This window comes from Eutrigla gurnardus (genome assembly GCF_963514095.1).
Source record: "Eutrigla gurnardus genome assembly, chromosome: 13".
Lineage (NCBI taxonomy): Eukaryota > Metazoa > Chordata > Actinopteri > Perciformes > Triglidae > Eutrigla > Eutrigla gurnardus.
The window spans coordinates 20,301,297-20,324,013 of NC_139936.1; the positions used below are offsets into that span (position 1 = coordinate 20,301,297).

General features: G+C 46.2%; 1 protein-coding gene across 2 annotated transcripts in view; it reads right to left on the reverse strand.

The window, feature by feature from the left end:
• Positions 1-22,717, reverse strand: part of znrf3 (zinc and ring finger 3) — a 61,426-nt gene that overhangs the window by 21,273 nt on the left and 17,436 nt on the right. For both annotated transcript variants that reach the window (XM_084024691.1, XM_084024690.1), the window contains exon 2: positions 5,967-6,089. In XM_084024691.1, the coding sequence (XP_083880817.1) occupies positions 5,967-6,089 (123 nt within the window). The remainder of the gene's footprint in view (positions 1-5,966; positions 6,090-22,717) is intronic.

Genomic DNA, 22,717 nt, shown 5'->3' on the forward strand with positions numbered 1-22,717 from the left:
CTTCCCAGTGACCATGGAAACGAGCGCAGTGGGATCCCGGGCGCCTCCAAGCGCCATGAAACGTGGTGAAGCAGTGATTTAAGAGAGGGACTTTTTTAGATGGGGGGGGGGGGGGTGAAGTAGGAAGGTGGGTGAGGCCTCCAACACCGTCTGAGAGAGGGGGTTGAGAGAGGGAGAGAGACATAAAGAAACACAGAGAGAGAGAGAGAGAGAGAGAGAGAGAGAGAGAGAGAGAGAGAGAGAGAGAGAGAGAGAGAGAGAGAGAGAGAGAGAGAGAGAGAGAGAGAGGCCCCTGCCTGGTCACAGTGGAAACCTCTCCCGACACCCCGCCAGGAAGAGCGGCCAAGATAATATCAGCAAGTTGAGGCGTACACAAACATGAAAGAAGAGGCAGGCCCCTGAGTATCCATGCTTCACAGCACCCCCCTCCCCTTTTCTCTTCTCTCCCTGCTGCTCCTCCCCTCTTTTTTTAAATTTCTCTTTCTATCACCCCCCTCCATGCTGCGGTGTTTGAAAGTGTTTGTTCAGGGTGTTTGGGGCAAGGGGCAGGTGGAAAGGAAGCTAAAGAGTTAGCTTGTGCATTTTACACACTGCAAGGGCAGCTCCACTGCTCACTGAGTGTATGAGTGCAGTTTTCATCATGTGGAAATCCAGCTTAAAACCTTTTGAATGGATTTTGTGGTTAAAAAAATGTAAGAGGAATATTTTCTGGAACCAGCTAATTTGACAAGAAAATGTCTTTCAGTGGCGGAGAAGCAAAACCTGAAGGAAAGTAAGCCATACAAAGCATTTGAGAATAATTGCCTTGTCAATATTCTGCATCTCTATGGCCCCGCTATGAAAGGGTTTCTTTTAAAAACTCTCGAGGGCAAACAAATAAGCTTTATCTGTATCGAACAAAAGTCAGCATTGTAAAAATCAATCAGCATTGTGGCTTCACTGCCATTTGACAAAATACTCTGGAGACTGCGTGTAAAACTACAGCAATTTTCTTTCTTTCCGATATCACGGCTCTCTGCTTCAGGTCTTTGCACGGAGTGAAGGAAGCAGCGTGGAAAAGGAGTGATGAGAGAGAGATGAGTCATTCAGCCTTCTGCATCGCGACACATGCTGATCTGCCAGCCTTCTAGTTCTTCTCATCCAGACGGGCGGATGAACTAACGCGCGTACACATTGAACAAAATCAACCCACTGATCGGGCAGTCTCCCTCCGCATGAAGGCCGGCATGCTGCATCAGAAGACTGAAAACAAGGCCAAAATGCAGCCAGTTCAATCCAGCGCTGAAGCTTCTTTACAACAAGCCCTGCGGCTTGACACCCAACTGGCATTGCCGTGGCCTCGGGACGACCTCGAGCACGCACCTGAGTGTGTAGGACAGCTAACCTGGCCGCAGGCTCGGGGCCAGTCGGCCACAATATCACACTCATCTGTCTGTTGCCATTTCTTTCTTTTAAATGCAGGTCTCTCTCTTCTTCAGACGCACTCATGTACTTTCTATATCCCCGTCATCCCCCCCCACACACACACACTGCACCCTCTCTGCAGCTCTGGTTGAGATGCCAGACACGGTTAGAGTCCAAAAGCCACTTAGCACTAAGACGCAACAGCTGTTTTCTCTGGCCTGCTGTCCCGTAGTGTCAGCTTGAGGGCCACGGGAGAAAAGGACACACAGACGCACTCCTCTGCCGTCGCACATTGTTCCATGGCAACCGCGGGTTTTAGGATTGTGTTTGTATGTGTGTCAAAGACTGCGCTTTCCACACAGGATACACTTTTTTATGGTTGTGTGCCTCTGGCTAAAACTTTAAAGCGGAGAGCTTTATTTCTGGGAGGATATGTCAATAAAGACTTTTTCTTGTTGCTCTAGTTATTTTTAAGTGCTTTGTAGTGGCCGGTCTCGAGCCAGTTGCGCTCCGCTGCAGTGAAATGTTGTCTTTGGCTGGTGTTTAAGGTGGAACTGATCGCGGTTCAGAGACGAGCTGGTCAAGGGCAGCGCCAGGCTGCACACAACAAGCACATACCAGGGAGGTTTACATGCGATGCCAGCCAAGAGGCTTGCTTTACACAAGCTGCAGGGCTGTGTGGGAGGATGGGTTGCATTTTTCTGCTTATGTGCTTACAAAAGAAGAAGAAAAAAGTTGTACCAAGCGAGACACAAATCCCAGCCACCCACTTACCAAACCAGACACATTCGCCTTCGTCATCTCGTTGAGAAGCCAAACCCCCAGCCTCTCTCTCTCCCTTCCTTCTGTCATCTAACTCCCACTCCTCTCTCTCTGTCCGCCACCACTCCACTTCTCCGCCTCTCCTCCCCCGGGTTGGGGGTTGGGAGCTGATGTCATGAGAGCCTGAGGAGGATCAAAGGGGGGAAAAGCCGGCATGCTAAGGCCCCGCGAGGCCATTGGACTGACACCGCGGCACTTGAAAGAAGAGATATCTCACTGGCACAGTGACAAAGACCCGGACCAGCCTGGGCCACCACCGATGAAAGCCAGTGGCATGATTTCATGTTCCAGAGGAGCTGCCAAAAATCGCAGTGTATGTGTGTGAAAGACAGTGGAGAGAAGAAAGGGGGGGCAGCTCTGAGAAAGCCAGGCAGCAGGGAGGAAATGACAACCAAAAATATGTTATTGACTGCAATAAGTAGTTCAACTTAAAAGACTGGGCGACTTGACAAGAAGCTGGGCTACTACCGGTCTAGTAGCACCAGAGCACCTTGCGGTGTCATCCTCATATGACACCATAACTCACGCAACTTAGCCACTTCAAAGGAGCGTCTCCAACGCAGTTAGATACAGTAGGAAGCGATTTGCTCATGGTTTTCCTGCTCTTGGGGGAGGGGCTACTGCTGTGGCACACAGAAGTCAGTAACGGCCCCACAGCTCTCACAGGAACCAGACAGGAAGGGCAGGAAAAAACTGTGTACATATATGTGACACACCGGCACTTTGGTGAGATGCACACGGACTTCAGGGGCTGGCATGACCGACCTTTTTTCCTCCTCTTCCTCTTTGCTCATTTCAGAGGATCTCTTTGCAGTCAGAAATCCTAGAGCCACTACACACAGAATCATTTAGAAAACACTAAAATCACGTTATTGATGAAATACTGACAACCTCCGCATTAAAAGGGAAAAGGAATTTCTTCAAAACTCAAGTAAAAAAGTACAAAATATTGAAAAGACAAAAATCTTAAAGGCATATTAAAGCCCGCATTAACAGCGGGTTGCCCAGCATAGCCTTCTCTACCTTCTCTAGTCAATACTGTATAACAGCAGTACTGAAGTTATGTGAGAGCATGAAAATTGAACATTCAAATTCATTTCAAATCTTTCTACTGTGAAACGTCTAGTTGTTGGGAGATTGCGAGCTCATCCCTTTTTGCCCAGGAATGCTTCCTCAATCGTGTTCTGCTCTTAAAGCTATCTGGATGACCATATGCATTAGCCAATTAAGACGGGAGAATTAGAATAAGGCAAGCCCCTTCCCTGTTGTAAGCTCGGGCTAAATAGAGGAGGGAATGCCCGCTGCTACTTGTTGACCAGCTCCTAAGCACAGCTGGGGGCCTTGTGTTCCCAGACACTTTATATTTAGACGTGGATGGGCATAAACAGCATTTTTCTCTCCTACAATTTGTTTTGTGCGTTCACTGGGATCCTGTAATTGAATGGAATCTAAATTGACCAGACAAGACCCCGACACTGTTGGTGGCAAAGTGGCAGCAAAGTGGAGTGGGCTCTTGGGTTCAGTCAGGGGCCAGTCGGGTAGGGCGGGCGGGGGGCGTGGGCTGCCGAGCATGAGGCCAGACGAGGCGGGGTGAGTGTGTAAGAGTGGGCATCGTATCCGGACTGGGTCTGGGCATGGTGGCCTGGCTGGCAGGGCAGAGTAAGCAGACTGGCAGGGGGTAAACACTGCACAGTCTGGCCTGGCAAAAGCGGCGGTGCCAACGCAAAGAACCCAGCTGTGTTCAGGCCCCGGGGCGAGGGTCTGTCAAGATGCAACAATGGGCTTCCCTCCTCTAATTAAAGTCCTGGCTGAATAAACACAGAGGAAACAGAGTGGTCTAGAGGTTAGGGAGGCTGGCTGGAGGCTGGCTGGAGGCCAAAAGGTCAAGGTTCCTGCTATCCTCACTACAGCGTCCCTTAGCAAAACATCAAACCGAGAATTTATAAAAATGGCCAGCTCATTAGCGCTGCGCTTTGACCGGTTCCAATGAGCGGAAGGTGTGGGTTTCTGGTAACCGGGTGTCCTCGTGGCTCAGTTGGCTAAGGCACATGCCATGTAGCCGCCATCTCTGGGTTGACAGGTGATGTGTGATCAGACCAGATTCAATCTCTCCTATCTTTTAGACTGTCCTATAAAACACCTGAACAAAACTGAAAACCTGGTTCTCAATCAAAGCGTCCCATCAAAAGAATGTGCTTACTAGGGTTTGATATTTTATTTTTTGGGGGTCACGGTTCATTACGTTTTCAGTACAAGGGGTGACAACAAAGAAAAAAAATTACTTTATTTTTATATATTTTTTATTATTATAAACCTTCAACAGATGCTCATCTGCCTCATTCTTCCCTGACAGTTAAGACGCTCTAATAAAGACAGTGTCAATAAAACACAAATAAATAACAAAGAGAAATCACAGAAATGTCTGTTATGTAAATGAAACCGAATGCAACCCAATCTTCATCAGACATCACAAAGCTCCCTGAGGACAAAATCAATTTTTCCACATTACATCCATAGACATACTAACTGTTCCCATGACAATTATAGGAGTGGCAAAGAACACATTAAACCAGATACAGTTGCCTTGGTCTCTCTCTGAAACTGTTAACTGCTCCTCAAACATGGACGCATCACCTCAATGAAGACCATTTGCTCCATGCGAAGCCTCCAGTGACAGTCATGTATTCTTAGCTCCAGTCGACGAGGAGTTTGAGTGCTGAACATTAGGTCACTTTTCAGGTCTCAGCATAAGTATGCATCAGCTAGGTAGCAGCAGCCACCGCCGCAGAAAGTGCACCATTAGCATGTCTATACGGCACAAGGGCTCCTTAAATTATGAATGGCTGTTCTCTTTCTGTCACCGGGCATGCACAGGATAAATGAGACTATAGCCCCCCCCCCTTCCCCTCATCCTCCGGGGAATGTGGTACATTCCATTAAGAGGAACACTTAATTAAAGCATGATAAAATACCACTCTGAGACTCCAGAGGGGTCTGGGAGATCTGAAAGAGGGGGATGGGGGTGGGGGGATGAGAGACAAGGGAGGGATTCAGTTCCCCCTCATTCTCCCAGCGACGGGAAGTAAGAGACAAAAATAAAACTAAATCATCCTTCCGCGAATTGTTCCTGTGACTGCAAAAGATCAAAGATAAACTCTTTAAAAAGGGTTTAATTAAGTACGAGCGGAACACTTCCTCGAGTGAAGCAAAAGGGGGACGTCTATGTACACAAATCACCGCACGGCCTGCACGTTTCTGCTTGTCGCTCGTGGAGCCAAAACTCTCACGCCCAAACATTTAATACCCCCCTCAATAGGGTTGTTGTGTACTTTGATCTGCACCCTTTAGATTGTGTTTGGAGGCAACTAGTAATCCAATTATTAGTCTTTCAGTGTATTCATGTGAACATTGTCTGTAGATAGCAGCTGTAAAAAATGGAAACTTTTTTTTATTTTTACCCCCGGTAATTCTTCCAGCATGTTTTGAATGAAGCGGCACTAACTCTTAAATCATTAATGCCACAAACATGGTCTCAACTTAAGCAATTTGTCACATTAAGGAGTCAAAATGAGATTTCATTTCCAACTCGCCGACAGCAGCACTGTAATGGCATGCCCGCTTGTGAATGCAGTGTTAAGTGTAGAGCGTGCTGCCTTCAGTTGAAGCTGTTGCTCCATCTGTACTATGTCGTTAACCCAAGATGAATTCCAGAATATCAGTTGCAAATAGAAGTCCTTTACCTTTCCCAGCACGGTGAGGCAACTGGGGTCCAGCTCTGGTTGCTCCAGTTTCACCACTCCGACCCAGCCATACTCATATAGGTCCTCTTCATCATTATTATTACATAGTCCCAAAGGATGCATCTGGAAAGAAGACAGAAGCGATAGATAAATACCAAGTACTTACTTTGAAAAGTTGCTGCCACATTGGCAACAGGGCGTCACATTTTGTTCACCTTATATTTTCAGTAATCAAGATACTATGCAGTTATACGTGAGCTTCATAATGAAAATGTGACATGCTTTGTAAACACGGCTTGTTGTGTGGAATTCCTAATACACAAAAAAAACTAGCATTTGCAGAGTTGAGAACATGAAAAGCTGCCACACACGATGCACCAAGTTAGAGGGTCCTGGCATCAGCGGCTTAAAGATTTGCTCCCCCTCGTTTGAGGGAGTGCAACAATTTATAATCCACTTGTCACCTATTTTCCATAATGAAACATAAGAGCTTAAGAGCATTAGGCGTCTCTGAAGTATTCGCTGTGTGCGGCAAAATCATGCAGGATCTAAACATGCAGTACAGCATTCCGCCAGACCTCTCAAAGAATAGCAGCCGATAAGCAAAACTGGGATTTATGTGCATTTGTGGATTTGCTGACGTGGCAGATAGTTATTTCTGCTTAAGGAAAGGTAGGCTGAGTCCCTCTTCGACTCTTACTGCTGACATATTAATGGTGCTGCCATTTCTGCTGCATTTGGGCATACATGCACAGTGACTGGATTCATTTTATCTGCTCACATTTAAATTGCTGACGTTTCCCACCAATGCACCCACAGTCTGATTAGTGTCCATTGGACCGTCTTGAGTTGTCCTCTCATTACACTTAAGGCCACTAAATTGGCCCAGTTCTTCGTGCCAAAAAAAGCTCTGCAGAGCAAGACAATGTCTTTAGAGCAGATTAAAGCTAATGGCAGCCATCACAAACCCTAAAAACAGAAAGTCGGTAAACTCCTTAATTAAAAATGAACAGATGCATTTATCACAAAGCACAGCCGGGAAAACAGTGGAGAAGCTTGAGAGGAGGAAAGTGTCAGACTGGTTGACACAGAATGAGAATTTAAAAAGAGACAAATCTGTATTCCACATTTTGACATCAAGAGTGCTTTATTTAGTGCTTGATCTAATCATTAATCTTGTGTATGTGCTAGCATGCACTCCCAAGAGGCGTCTGTATCATGACAGAAGTTGACAGATAACACCGACATTCACAGCCATCCATCACTTAAACAGTGCAATAAGAAGAGGTGAGACACACAGACGTAGGCAGCTGTCGGCCATCTACTAGGGATGCACTACTGGTCTGATCCAACCAGGCTGGATTTAAACTGTAACCAGTGGAGTTCCAAAGTCCTGGATCCATTCCCCACCCTGGCAGCAGTGCAAAGACAAGCTCCCATATTAGCATTAGAACTGGGCCAAACTGACCTGCAGGCCACTTATCCTATTAACCCAATGACCACCGCTCCCCAATCAGCCAGCAATGTGGCGCCGAGCCCTTGGCCACTTTGGCCCCGGGGCCACTGCTGATGACCCGAGATACCCTTCTCCCTCTGGTGACCCCCGACCTTTGAACCCCACTTCATCACGTTGGGAGCAGGTTGGTCGTGCAGCAGGCCAATTGAAGAGAAATTCAGAAGGCGCCTTCAGCGCCACAAGGCAGAGGGGTCAAGCTCCTGACCTGAAGGGTTTTTGGGGAGAACTAAGCAAAGTGTAAGGGGGTCAAATGCAAATCAGGTGGACTTTGGAAGAGTCATTGGGAAGGAATGTGGACAACGTGTGCCGGTATGGAGCTCCATAGTGTAGCTGTATCTTTTCTTTCTGTCTCTGGGGATGGAATCTGATGACAGCAGACGCAGAATTGAATAAATCACAAGCTTTCAAGGTGTGTAAGAACATTTAGGACCAAGGCACATTGCAATGCTCTTGCAGACACATTTTTGACACATGGCACATGTGAAAGATTATGGTCCGCTTTTGAATCACAACCCTTGCCTTTCGAATTGGCCACTCACAACAAAGACAAAAAAGGGGAGGTCATTATAAAGCAAGGCCACTCTGACTCACAACACCCACTCACAAGTCCACAGGATGCAGTAACCTTGTCCGCCTGCATTTCACAGATTCACTGCACATTTTGTTGCTTCTTTCTCTTGTTAACATAGGTGAGCAGAGGGCCGTGTTAGCCTCGGGCAGGCAGGCGCAGCGAGGCAGTACAGGTATTCATTACATGCACATTTGGTATGATAATTTCAGAGCGCTCTCAGTGTTTGGAGTTTGCCAAAATTGGAGAAAAAGACAAAGATAAAAGAGCATAACCAAATCAGGTTTCCACTCAACCTGCATATCCCGACCTGCACCTCCCAATAACCGCAAAAAAACACTCATAACGCACATCCCAATCAACCGAGGTAACATTTTGAATTTCATGCGAGATACCCTATGAGCATGCGGTTGGGGAGGAAGCAGAGGGAGTCGGGGTAGGAGGGGATCTTAAGAGAGGATCAATCCATCGGTGTCTCAGTCAGGACCGGGACCAGGAAGTGGAGCGTTGCTTGCTGTGCGATTATGACCTCTCTCTCTCTGCTGCTTGTCGAACAGCCGGGATGGCAGCGGGGAGCCCCGCCTGCGCCCTTGGGTCCTGAACACTGGGCCATTGTGCAGGGGGCTCTTGCACTCCAAATGGGGCAGTGTTGTTGTGGTCCATGTTGTTATTTTAGAGGCTGGCCATTGCGCCATTATCTCCACCACAGGGATTTTTCTTTTTTGTCAGATGTTGACGTAGGCGTTTGACGGATGTGGGGATGGGGAGCAAAAGGAAAGAGGAGCTCGGTTTGGATGAGAGACGGTGATCTGGTGAAGTGGGTCACAGCTACTGGCCATGCACACAAAGAGTAACGAGCACATAGGCTATGTAAACGTGCCTACACACACACATATACACACACACACACACACACACGAAATGACAGAGACTGTCCCCTCTTGTGTTCCAATTGCTAGCTTTCCCTGCTAGGCCCCAAATCACACAAGCTCAGTCCACTGGAAACACCCGTTTGCTCCACTTTGCTGGGCTCCTCCGTACCTAGGTTTCTGGGTTCTGGGTATCCGGCGCCCCTGAAGTGCCACAAGGGGGCGGCTCTTGTTTTGCCCTGCCTGTCCTGCCCCTGAGGGAGGCAGCCTTTCACATGAATATCCCATTACAGGGGCCAAACTCTCAATGAAATCCTGGCGGGGATTTGAACTCCACCTGTCACTCAAGCTGGCCCCACCCCCTGCCAACCCCCACCCCTTTCTGCAAAACCACCTGTGGTGAAGGTTCATGCTCACATGGGATGCTTTTTAATGTGATATCTTCTTATATTTGTTATCATATGAGGACTGATTCTCTGACTCTGGTGAGGTTGTTTTTTTTTTTTTGTTATTTAGTGACTGTTACATTGGTTCTATTCTTCTTCTACTGTTGACATTTACATGGTGAACATCGTTTTATACACTTTCATATAAATACAAAAGGCTGTAAAAGTAAAAAAAAAAAAAAACTTGACTTGGCAGACAAAAGAAAAAATCTGTTTTCTTTTAACTCGGAGGAAAAAACACAAATCTTTATTCTATCTCTGACACTCCCTCCTTTATGGCCGTCTCCTCCACGAACAAGTGGCCTCATAGCAGTTGGTAATGGGATCAAAACAGGGCCCTCCTTTTTTAAAAACTCCCACCAACCCAGAACCCCCCCTCCCCAGTTCTCAAAGGAAATCAAAATGCAAGTCACACCATCTAACGCCATTCTTCTCCGTCCGTCTGTGACACAATTCGCTGAGCCTTTGATCATACAACAGCCACTTCTTCAGCCCAACCTCCCCTTGCCGCACCCCCTTTTCCTCTCTCTCCCTCTAAATTATTGGTGGCCCTGGTTACAGACCCCCATCACCCCCCTCATTCCTCCCACACAACCAAAACAGTCACCCTCCACTGCCCTCACCCATGCTATATAGCCCCCCTGCATGAAAGAGCTTGTCTTTTTAGTCTACACAGTTGTGTTCATGTGTGTGAGCGCACTTTGCACATTGAAGTGGAAGTGTGGATAGAATGTGTAAAGAAGTAATGGTCGACATGAAAAAGGAATTATCAGCAAGTTTTCTTCCCTGTTTTACTTAACTTTTAAAACAAATTATTCGGCGCACATTTTGAAATCTTTTACATCGTCTCCAAACATCTGTATTTGCACATGAAACATCCCCAAGGCTGAAGATTTTCTTTCAAAGCTTTCTTTGTGACACAGCAGAAATTTCAAAGATTATGCACCTCTCTTGCTTTAACACCACAGGGCAGGAAAAGCCTTGTGAACTTGAGGAAAAATCATGCTCATAGGGTATAAAATCTTGCTGAAACATGCTGGATAATGTGCTGTGCATTACAACAAGTCTTCTTTGCTACAACGCACCAGGAGCTCAAAACATCAAAAGGAAAGCAGGGGGATTGGAGAGGAGAATGATCCCCGAGCTAAACCGATCTATACGGGATGCTGATATAGACCATCCTTGAACAACAACAAAAAAAAAAGATACAAATCTCAAGCACCAATATTTAACCCAGAACTGAGTTCCAGCACATCTTCCGCCAGTATTTGGGTCACGCAGGAGATGAGTAATAATCAAAGCTGCCTCAGTGTCTGAGGCGTGTGCCAGCCAGAGACCATTTCTACAAGATGTTCTTTGTGAACTGATTAACCGGACAGATCTGTTGTTCATAGGTTTCTTTTATGCATTTTGGAAGAAGGGCTGGCACCCATTTCACATGCACACAACATCTAGAAGAAGAAAAAACCTGGGCACGGCGCCAGTCCTCGCACCCACCTGCTTCCCCGGCGCCCTGCGTGTGTTTACGTATCTCACCGTTTGAGCGCAGGCGTGTGTGGAGTTTAGTGCGTGGCCTTAAACACATCGTGGGTGACCGAGAGGTAACTCGGTGGCATCTCTCCCCACGGACCGTGCCGCTAGCCGTGAACTCATTCACCCCAGTGAAGAAGCATCCCGCCCACCTCCCCGGGCCTTTAATTCAGCCGACCCCTCCGACCTCCTCATTTGCTCCTCCCCGCCGCCGCCTCCACCAACACTTTCCCCTCCCCAGCACTGGGCTCCCTCTCTACGAGTGTGGGGGGGGGGGGGGGGGGGGATTGGAGTATTGTCAACTTCCTGGAAAAGCACACCAGTCTTGCCAACAGAGGTGGCAGGCAGTTGTGTTGAGGGCCGTGGGGATGGGGATGGCAGGGTAGGTATGTGTGATCACAGGCCACAGCGCCTCATAACAAAATCACTATGCTCACAGCTGTCTGTGAAGAGAGAGGACGGGGCAGGACGCAGGAGAGGTATGCAACAGGATGCTCAGGACGAGACATTGACAAGCACACAGACGAGACGACACCCACGGACTTAAACAACCCAGAGCCTCACAGCAGACATTCACACCATCTGGCAATGTATGTATGACGAATAAAACCCTCCAGCAAGCAGTCCACGACACAGTTTTCATCAGTATGTCAGTGTGTAATGACAGCAGTGACGTGTACACCTAAGAGCCTTTTACGAGTGTTGCAACTTCATCTGTATGCTTTCAGTCAACACGAGTTCCCTCCCAGAGATAATATAGCTAATAACATGTCTGTAACTGTCAAAGGAATGATATGACATATTCATATAGGCGAAGAAACAATTTGCAGCCGTCTTGTCGCCTGAATAATGACTGAACCTGTAGATAGTGTCAACTAGATTAGTCAATTCTTACACCTGCAACTAATGACAATTTTAATTTATAACTAATTAATCACTTAGTCCGTTAAATCCTGAATTTAAAACAACAGCTAACGTTAACAGGAGGTGCCATTTTATATTGTGATGCCTTCAGGCTCCATTTAGTAAAAATATTATTGGGCATGAACTTCTAACATTATCCTGATGTGTTCAAATGAAATCGTGTAGGATGGAGTTTTGGCAAGAAACATGAATAAATACAGTTGTTTGAAGGGGATTCACAGCAATATTAATGGATAATAGAAAGGGAATTATGAGAAGTGTAATTTATTGTGGCGGTACTGAATTTATGGTATTGTGACATCCCAAACTTAAAAACAGGTCAGGGACCTTCCAGTCCCGAACATGGGAGGACACTTTAACCAATTACGAGCCTGGTGGCGTTTAACCCGCAACCCTCTCATGTACCCTCGGAAACACATCTCCCGTGAAAATATGGAGGGTGAAACAGATGCAGTGATGGCTGCTGCATACATGAGTCACAGTTCCTGTGAGAGAAAGTGGCATCCTAATTTAAAGTATGTGAGAAAACAACTTTCGCACAGACCCCGTGATATCTCATCTTCATACCCGGTAATTTGCTCTCAATAACAGCATGCCTGCACACGGAACCTGATTAGACTTAGAACGAAAATGACACATCATGGAGGTTGTTTGTGTATCGCTGTATGTTTCCTTTCAAGAAGTATGCAGAAAGAAATGATTGACAGGCATAAGTCAAAGGTCAAATTTTCCCAAAGTGTTGTTGCCATCTGTTCACGAGGAATGCCTCTTCCAGCTTTCATCCCTGCACATCTCCATTTCATTATCACGCCTTCCCCACCGGGCCACAGACAAAACAGTCTGAACCCTGAAGAGCTCAGACTGATGTCAGAAGGCAGGAAGTCAAGAGTCTGAAACCGAGCCTTAAATCCAACAGATGACCCCCAAAAAAACCCTGAATGAAGCAGGTGAGGACGGCGAGCCTCACTCCATCTTGTGGTTTTAGTTCAGGTGCTGTGAGGTTAAGCCTCTGATGCAGATTTGGATGTGCGTGTTTAACATACAGGAGGATTTACAGCGAGCGTCCTTGGCTGCAGACTTACCGCCAGACACCTGACCAGTCTGGTCAAGATTTTCATTTGTACGTTTCTTAACAACAATCCCACCAACGCTTTACAACGGCATCAGGAAACATGATTACACAAATATCAAAATGCAATTATCATGCAAAAATAAGACACTATATGTCTGATAATCCACCTGGTTTGCAGAATTGTACTTCTTTTTCAAGGAAAGAAATATGAAGAAAAAAAATGTATGTAGTCAAATCGCTCCACGGACTTTCTGCTCTTGAAGTGTTTTTTTTTTTAATTCTTTGCACTGACAAATAGTCAATCAATATATAAATAACATGCCTTCGGGGCTTATTGAGAGGTTGCTTTATTTACTTCATATCAGAATATATCAAGCACAACTATGCATGTTCTGGGAGTTTTGTTAGCCTTGCAAAGAGGTTCAATGTCAGAAACAAGCACAGGAAAGGTGCAGGAGTTTTGGATTGCAGCCTTCTATGTACAACGCGCACAAATAGACTCACAAACTTCAACGTGTGTACCGACACACACTACAGATGCACACACCTCCCCTCCTGCTCTCACTCTCTGCCCCTCCTGGTCGCTCACTGCCCCTCTTTCCCAGCACTAGAAATAACTTCAAAGGGGGCTGGTAGCCTTGAGGAGAGAGGGAGTGGGATCCAGTTACAGTGGAGCAGCTGGGAGGGCCCTCCAGGTGGGGCCGACACTCCGCCTCCTGTAACATCATCGCTGTAAAGGGATCCCTCTGCTTCGCCTCTCAAATAATGAAGACTTCCTCCCTTTTGTCTTCTCCACCGGGACTAAAAGGAACAATTAGCCAAGTAAGCCCGGCGTCCATCCTTTATTTTGGCAGTCCGAACCGAAAATTCACAATGTGGGAGACTGACGAATGGATTCTTGTCAATACTAAGACATCAGTTGCATTTTTGTGATGCGAGGAACGTCACTTCAGCCTCCACTTCTGAACTAGTTAAGTGTGTCAAGACATTGGAGACAGAAGGATCTTAAGGGTTTTTTTTCAACAAACCTTAATAAAAGGCAGCCCTTTCTTGCCTTTCACAATAAAAGCCCTCAACATATTATATTCACAGGAGAGTATTTCACAAGTCAAGGACATGCCTTAAGGAAGCTTTGTGATGCGAGCCTCAGTGTAGTCATCATCTGTCTCTATGCCACCCCACACTACACGCTGTCCCCTCCTTAACCTTCCCTGAAAATCACCTCCACGCCATCTTCATAGCAACGGGCAAAGCAAACAAGTGTCATGGTTTCAGTGTGAGCAGGGGACGCTGGCAGAGGACACCTAATATCATGTAAATGTCCTGATATGTAGCACAAGGCTCCGGGGTTGACAGCTTTAACACTGAGCAGGACGCCGAGCTTGTGACTCTATTAACTCTCTTTGAGTGCATCCCGAAACCGTCAATGGTGTGTGTGTGTGTGTGTGTGTGTGTGTGTCCGCACACTCAAAAGTCTCTCTGGTGTCACTTTCAGCTCTTCAGTCTTTAAAACCCAGAGTGACACGAACAAAGGACAGGCCGAAAAAGTTCAGGGGTCATCATTGGGCTGGATGCCACCATTTTGGAAAGAGAAGGAGGGGAGTGGAAACAACTGTCGCCCTCCTTCCCCGAAAAGATCACAGCATCTACGTGAAAAGATAAAGTAACCACAGCAACGCAAGCGTATTGTCTCCGTGTGCGAGAGGCTGCTGTCCTCATGAGGACAATTACAAAAGTAGGTGAACACACGCATAAATTATTTGTCAGCATCAAAGTGCGGCAGAGACGTCATTAGCATGGCTAACGATGTAACAAGCAAAGGGACATTTAAAGGAGACATTAGACATAGTAAAGATACAAAGATATAGTCAAGATATAGTCGAGTAAAATCGCTCTCCCTCTGTGTGTGTTGTTATGAGCTGGAGTGCGTGCTTTAAGTGCATGTTTGTGCCTAACAAAGAAAAACTGATGACAACTCAAATTAATTCAGGTATAAAATGAGAAAGAACTTGAAGTTGCGAACATTTTGACGACACAGAATGTTATATATTACCTGCAGTAAACAAAATGATAAGATGAGAAAAGTACGAAATCTTCATACTAAGAGAAGCGTGGGTGGGAAGCCGTGGCTCAAGAAATCAAATGAAATTGATCAACAACTGTCTGCCATCGCTCAACAGGGCGTTCAGTGATCAGCACCGCCCTAAATATCGGTGGCATCCCCCTGCCCCGCTCCTCTTCAAACCCTCACCATAAAACAAAAGTCACTTCTTAATGAGCTATGATTAATGCTGCTGCACAACGGCTGCTGAGCCGGGGGGGCACATACCTGGTGCAGTCAGCCCGCTCTGTGTGTGTGTGTTACAGGGCCGAGGGGTTGGGGTTGCTAAAAGTGGACCGAGGGGAAGATTGCAGTCATCAACACCTAGGCTCTGAGTGGCCTTTGAAGTTGCGCGGCGTCTTTGATGGCCCCGGCCATGGAGGAATGCTGCTCGCCCTCCCTCCCCACCCAAAAAGCCCCGCAGTTGTGGAATGCGACGCAAGCTGCTGCTCGGCCCGCTGGAATGGGATTAGAGCATAGGCCCATATTACCCCCCCCCCCCCCATATCACTCCCACCCTGCCCTCTGGAGTGGACAACATGGCGGCAACCTTGTCCAGACCCCAACGTTTGGGGCGATCGGAAGAAGAGGAGGACATATTCCTCAAAGTTGGACTTCTCTGCCAACGATGAACCACGACAGCTCAAACAGGATTTGTACTCGTAGAATGTTGGGGCTGCAACTCACAATTATTTTCATTAATCAGTCCATCAGCAGATCATTCTCTGGATGAATCAACCACAATGTCTCGTCTGTTCCAATGAGCTGACCAAAAGACATAATAAAACAAAATAAAATAGGAAGTTAGCTATGGCTGAGCCACAATACCAATATGAACATTCATTTTATAGCAATACTTCACCCTTATAATGAGCATGTGTACATATCGATTACTCGCCGTGTGTCACCCTGAATTCCCGAAGACTTAGTCGCCAAAGTGTTTTCAGAGAGTCTAATCTCATGTGATCGCAATATGATTTTGCTAAAAGTCAATGGGAGATATTACGGAATAGTCGGCCAGCTCTTTCTTCAGATCACTTCACCTGGAAGCAACAAATAGGGCCTCCATGTGAAATATTACTGTTTAGATTTACAGTACGTGCGAGCGGCGGCAGCAGAGGGTGGCCCGTGGAGATCAAACGTGTCCGAAGGCGAGCAGCTGGCCTGTGATCAAAAGCTAAAAGCGCCACCTAAATCCCGATGCTTTGAGATATTAGATTATGGGAATGGCAAACACTTCAGATGACCAAAGTCGCTTGCCAAATACGCACGGTGGCCCTGACATATCAAAGCGGAGAGAGCCGCAATATGAAATCAAGAGTGACCGTGGACGCTCCTGCTGTGGACTCCCACGCAGATATGCATGTGTGTGTGTGTGTGTGTGTGTGTGACGGTTACAGCGGGAGATGAGTGTTGTAATCCTGCCGCTCCTCAGAGGAGAGACACACGGGGCTTTCTGCAAAGGTCAGGTTCATATTGTCCTCACGCACACTGAACAACCTGCCACACAACAACTGCACAAACAAGCTGTTTTAGGCCGTGCGTGCTGGACCAGACCAGACCAGACCAGACCAACGGTTTAAGGCGCACGCCGTTTGCTGCGGATTGTGGGTTAGTTGAGAGGAATGTCAACAGGTCTTACAGTATGAGCACATGTTAGTACGTTTAAATGAATGGTTGGTTTCCTAAAAGGAAGAGCCACCCCCTTCTCTCCTTACCTCCACTCTCCCCCCCTGGCCAAGGGGTTTAGGGAGGGAGGGAGGGAGGGAGGGAGGGAGGGAGGGAGGGAGGCGAGGTGGAGAGGCAGCCAGCATTAGCGCTGGTTTCAGATTTCGGCTGCCTCTGACTTGTTTTCTTTAGGAAACACTTACTGGGGCTCCAAATACACCAGAGGAAGTGCTCACCTACATCACTTCCAGGTCGGATGGTTAAGGTCACACTGCACCGCGGAGGAAGAGATGACGAGTGGGGGGGCACCATTAAACCACATGTGGAATGCGTTTAGCACCAGCAATTAACCTCATGATTTCATTTCAAATGTACCAACCTTTAAAGAAAACACGGGAGAAAAAGCAGTTGGGGGGGGGGGGGGGGGGGGGGGGGGATTGAGAGATTGATTCTCCGAGGAGCTAATGATATGCCATGGGAAATGAGAACGTGAATAAACAAAGTCATTTCCAGGAATATTACAATGGAGAAAGGTGGATTCGGGTGGATTGGAGGCGGTGAGAAGGGGGAGTCAACGCTTGCCTTCCTACTTATATTCCTAAAGTGAACATCTGGGATAGCGAGAAGCTATTTGAATGCTTCGAATGGCTTTTATCTCTGTTGCAGCTTTAAAAAGACGTGTGCATGTTTTGCTCATTGACACTATTCTTGCAGAAGCTTATTACAGTCCATTTAGCATGTGGGCATGGATCTTAGTATGACAGACTAAATGGTATATTTGTCAGCTCATAAGTAACAAGAAATTGCATTACAGAAAGGCAAAGAGCATTTTTAGCTTTTAAATCTCAGGCTCCGTACATATTTTGCGTAAGATTCTTCATCATTCTTCAACTCGATTGAGGAAACTAGTTAATTAAGGAAAGCTTATAAAAAATGTTATGTTCATTATGTGTTCAGTGAATCTTATATTATCAGATTTAGTTTTTACTGTTAAATATCAATATCAACCTTTAAAATCAATTATCTGTCAGGCTCTTACTATGAAAGGAAGATAGAAATTATACGTCGATTAATAGATCAATAGGAAAGTAAATTGACAGCTATTCTGCAAAATAATAAAAGTCGTTTATCAAGCCAACGGTTTTTGTTCTTTGTTGTTGTTAAGAACAACAAGAAAAAGAACGATTAACTAGACAAATCAATAAACAATACAGAGACAATAATCGTCAAATAAGCATCGAGCAAACATATCAAGACTTTGGCAACTGCAAAGTGAATCCAACTTCAACATACTGCTAAAGAGTGTTTCTTCCTACTCAAAAGCACCTTTATAGAAATGTTTCTTTATTCTGGGAGGTCTGCGCAACGAGTGATGCTAAAGGCATCAAGATGGACCAGTGGGCTGGTTTATCCCATCCGCAACTTGAAAGCAGCAACCATCTCTGCATGTGTTTTTCTCCCTGTGCTTATTCTGGCCGGCGATCAGGTTAGACAAGTCCCTCTATTCAGAGCTACACAGTAATACTGATATCCCCAAAGAGAGGGAGGAGGCGGTGAAGAAGAAGAAGGTGGTGGGGGGGGGGGGGATCCTATCAGAGAGATTAACTCACAGCACCCAACCGAGCCAGTGCCGGGTTCACTGGCTCACTCAGTCCTATCTTACCCACTAGCCTCTTGTTCTAGAGCAAAGCATGTCTTTGATACTTGACTAGAAGGAATCTGGAGGCGTTACAGGTTTCTTTTGTGCTTTTTTACGCTGCACAGAGAGTCTGTGTGTGTGTGCCAAGGCTGGGATTTCTTTTCTTTACCCTCCCTCCCTCCTCGTTTCTTTCTTTTTCTCCCTCGTCCCTTTGCCTTCATCCCCTGCTCCCCTCCCCCCACCCCAAACACTAAATCAGTGAATCATAAACCTTTTCTGTCCGTTTTCTTTTTAACCCCCCGGTTACCAACACAAACTGTTATCGTTAATCCTAAACTTTCCTGAAAAGTTTCAAACCTGCTGTGCTTGGGGATCAAAGTAGCCATATTTGGGTGGTGACCAAAGGTGGTGACTGCTTTAGGGGACTTTGAAGGGTGGGATTTTGGTCAGACAAGGAGGGGATAGGGGTGGTTGTGGGGGGGGGAGTGTGGGTAAGGTTTGACTCCCCTAGGAGATTTTCTTAAACCTATTACATCAGCTTTTTTCTGCTTCATGGGCTCCAAGTCCAGGGCTTTTGTGAGGGTAGAAAATGACCTAAATTGACATTCACAATGGTTGTGGTTGGTAAATGGTGGCCAGGCATATTTGGCATAAATAAAACAAGATTCCACAGCCTTTTGCAAATTCTGCTTCTTTGCGAGTGCGGCCTCCAATGAATGTTAAGTGGTCATGCCCCCAAACCACATCAGCTTTCTCAAATACGCCGATACCTCGCAGATCAATAAAAGGATAAGAATGATTCTTAGTAATGATAAAAAATAAAAACTACAATATCAAAGTGAGTCACCGTAATTGCTCAACTCCCACGCTGTGAATTTTTTTTTTCCACTAACCACGCAGTGCTTGAATTTCCGCTTTTCGAGTGGCTAAAACATCAGCCTGCCTCAGGTTTGATCACCACATCCGCTCGCTGTGGCTGTCTTTCACTGCATGGCACGTTTTTATATATATATATAGAAGTTGATATTTTGAAGAAAGTGGTCAACACAAGCTTTTTTTCCTCCTTCAAACAGAAAGCAGAGCAAAATCAAGAGAAGAGTGTGAAATAAGAAATGATGCAGCAGTCCTGCTAAGCTCTACCCACACATTCTAATCAAAAGGCTTCACAATGCTCGCCTTAAAAAACATAAAAGAGAAAGGGAAAAAAGGAGAAATTCAAAAAGAGACCACTTGCTGGTGCCGGGCAAACTGATCAGCAGCACATAGACTGTCAAAAGCTAGTGGGAATGTCAAAAACACCACTGATCTCTCTCTTTCTACCCTAATGTGATCAAACAGGGGTCCGTTCCCCGGAGGAGGTCAAAGAAAGACCGGGACAGAATGTGAATGGAAGCTTTGGTGCACCGTAGGAAGCCGGCCACCAGCAGCACAACCAAAGCAGCGAGCACAAAACAACGCGCCGTCTCTCAAGCTTTCTTCCAGTCCTGCGGTGAGAAGAGAAGAGTGGGCCGAGAAGGAAAGAGTGGTTGGGCAAACAGTGAGGGGTAAGGGCTCAAAGGGCCCGGTTGCCCGGGTGAGGGGGACCTGCTGCTCCAAAAATGTCCACATGAAGCGTCCGGCTACGGGCCAGGCCCAGCAGAGGTGCGCTCAGAGGTCAGTGGCATGGACAAAAGGGAATGAAACGGCCTGGCAGAGCAGCTGGGGCTCAGGGTATAGAAGCTTAAGACTCGAGAAGGTGTGTGTGTGTACAAGTGTGTGTGTACAAGTGTGTGTTTAGGGAAGGATGAAGGGCTAAATGAGAGAAAGCAAGCAGTGCACTTTTAAAATCACATCCAATACCTCTGTTCCCTGGGTTGCAAAATGAGAGGTGTTGCTGTGTGTAGCGCTGGAAGTATTTCTCCCCACCTGTAAATCCCATTCTTTTAACAAAACCCTCAACGTTCCACCACACAGAAACACTTCTTTAAGGATACTGGAGGTTTATTACGGACATCCGTTTTTGCTTACATCCACTGGAGAAAACGGAAAGACCTTGCTTGCATCCGTTTTGGTATGCCATATGGCTCAAAATACTACACTACCCATGAGCCTCAGCCCCTGTTGCTATGGAGAGGAAACCAGACAGAGATGTGTGGAACATCTCATCTTTGAAATTGGGAACAAAACAGCACACTGGAGTTTAACTGCTGAATATGAAATCAGGTCTCCACAAACTGTAATATTTAACTTGAGATAACCAGAGATAACCTCCATCAGAGATGTGTGCAACAGATGCTTGGTGAAGCTTGGTATATTAACCCCACTGCACTCTGGGAGTTGGGAATTACTTTTTTTTTGACTTCTTACTTCTTTTTCCTCTTTTTTTTTTTTAAACAAACAGGGCTTGCACCTTTGCAATTTTAATAGAAGATCCAGCACCTTTCTTACAAATTTGCTTTTGTACGGATAATTCAATCCATTAAAGGATTTGAAACGCTCCAATTCAAATTTTCTATGCAGACCTTTACTTCCAGAATATTGTATGCTCAACATAACTCCTCTCTGATATCCAGATCAGTACTTTTTAAGTAACATAACGATCCAGCCACACCTCCTTCAGGCTGCTTGAAAAACAAGACACACACACACACACACACACACGCACACACACACACACACACACACACACACATAAATAAATGGGGGGTGGGGCTGCAGTGGTGATCGGACAAACACTGTTCTTGGAACTCTGCCGAGCACGGCTATTGTGCGGGCGCGCGGTAAAGAGACGGAGCGAAAGGTCGGGGAGGGGCGGTGGTAGCGTGGAGGTCGCTTCAATGGCTGGCTCCATCAGTGGAGATAAAAGGCAGAAAGGTGCCGGGCCAAGTTGAGGCCTGGCCGAGGTGCTGGAAAAATGATTTGAGGGAAGGACTTGCAGTGGCAGGTGTTAGCAGGTGAGGCGGGGCGAGAGGAAAAGATTTGGGTGCATGTTCTGTGGAAGTTAGGGTTCTAGTTTGGATCCAGTTGGTTAAACAGGCTCACGTGATCAAATCTCTTAGTATCCTTATGTCAATGTTTGAGCGATAGTCCATAAAATATTAATCCACTCCTGATTTTTTTATTTTTTTGTTGAAAGCAAAACTTGAATACGTTAAGGGATTTGAAGGGATTCGGCTAAAATCCAGCACAAGGGCTTTAAATGGTCAGAACAACTTTCTACTGGAGATTTATTCCACTATAAAAGCAATTAAAATCAGGGAAATGGAGGTCAGCATGTCTTTAGCTTCTTTACTGTGACACATTTCACAACGAAACTGAATATTTGAGCGGTGTATTGTCAAGAGACAAATTAATAAAACCTTTTGCTAGGAAGTGGGCAGGCGTCCTGCTTCGTCTGCAAGATTAGGAGGACGACGGAGAGATTTGAGGGAAACCGCAGGGGCGGTCGGGCGCTGGCGGCATGGAGGGAAGCCGGGCGCTGCTCATCTAAATGTACTGCCTACGCTGCAGTGACACGGAGGCAAAACGTACGCACATATTGCTCTGTTAGCTAGTACTATTATCCACAGCTTTATTATGGATGTATAAAAGGGTTGTATATGACCCAGGAGTCATCTGATTGGATTGTTATTTTGTGCATCGAGTGCAGGATGAGTCAAACATTTGAAACGGTTTTACAGAAGAGAACAAACAGGCTGGGGATTTGAGGTAAAAATAATCCGATACCCTGCTGATTTTTGACAAATATTTGGCACATAAAACGAGATAAATTAACAATTAACACGGGGACATAGGATTCAAACTGGGAAAATGTCATTTTTCTTGGACTTTAACAGCTTGATGTCAATTATCCAGAGAAACACGGAAATATTGTTTCTTTAAAGACACATTCATGTGGAGTTTGGCACATTTTGAACTTTATTTAAAAAAAAAATTAACATAAGTCCCAGAGTTGTCGTGCATGTGTGTATCCTTTTACTAGTCACCTCAGGGCCACATGGACCAAAGGTATGGGTGTGGATCCATGTCACCCGGCCATTCAATCCCCCTCATCTCCATCCCCCGTCAAAGCCACACCACCGCCTGAGGACAGGGTCTGTGGATTTCATACATTCCACTGTGGGAGGGGATACTCGATTCTTCCAAGAAGATTCTCCCACTTAAGTGGTTTGGATTATCAGGATTTCAAGTCGCCTCTGAGAAAAACATGAATTCAAGAAATGTAAAATAACATACCCCAACCACCATGAAAACAAGTTATTTCGGACAGTGGGTGGGCAACGCACCCTTTAAATATGACCACAACATCAGTGGCAATTACAGGCAGAGAAAGTGGCATAAACTACACTGTCATGCATTCGTCACTTCACCCCTTGCAAAGCCTGTACCTCCCCAAAAATGCATGCTTGTGCCCTGGGCAACACAACATTTCCCTTTGG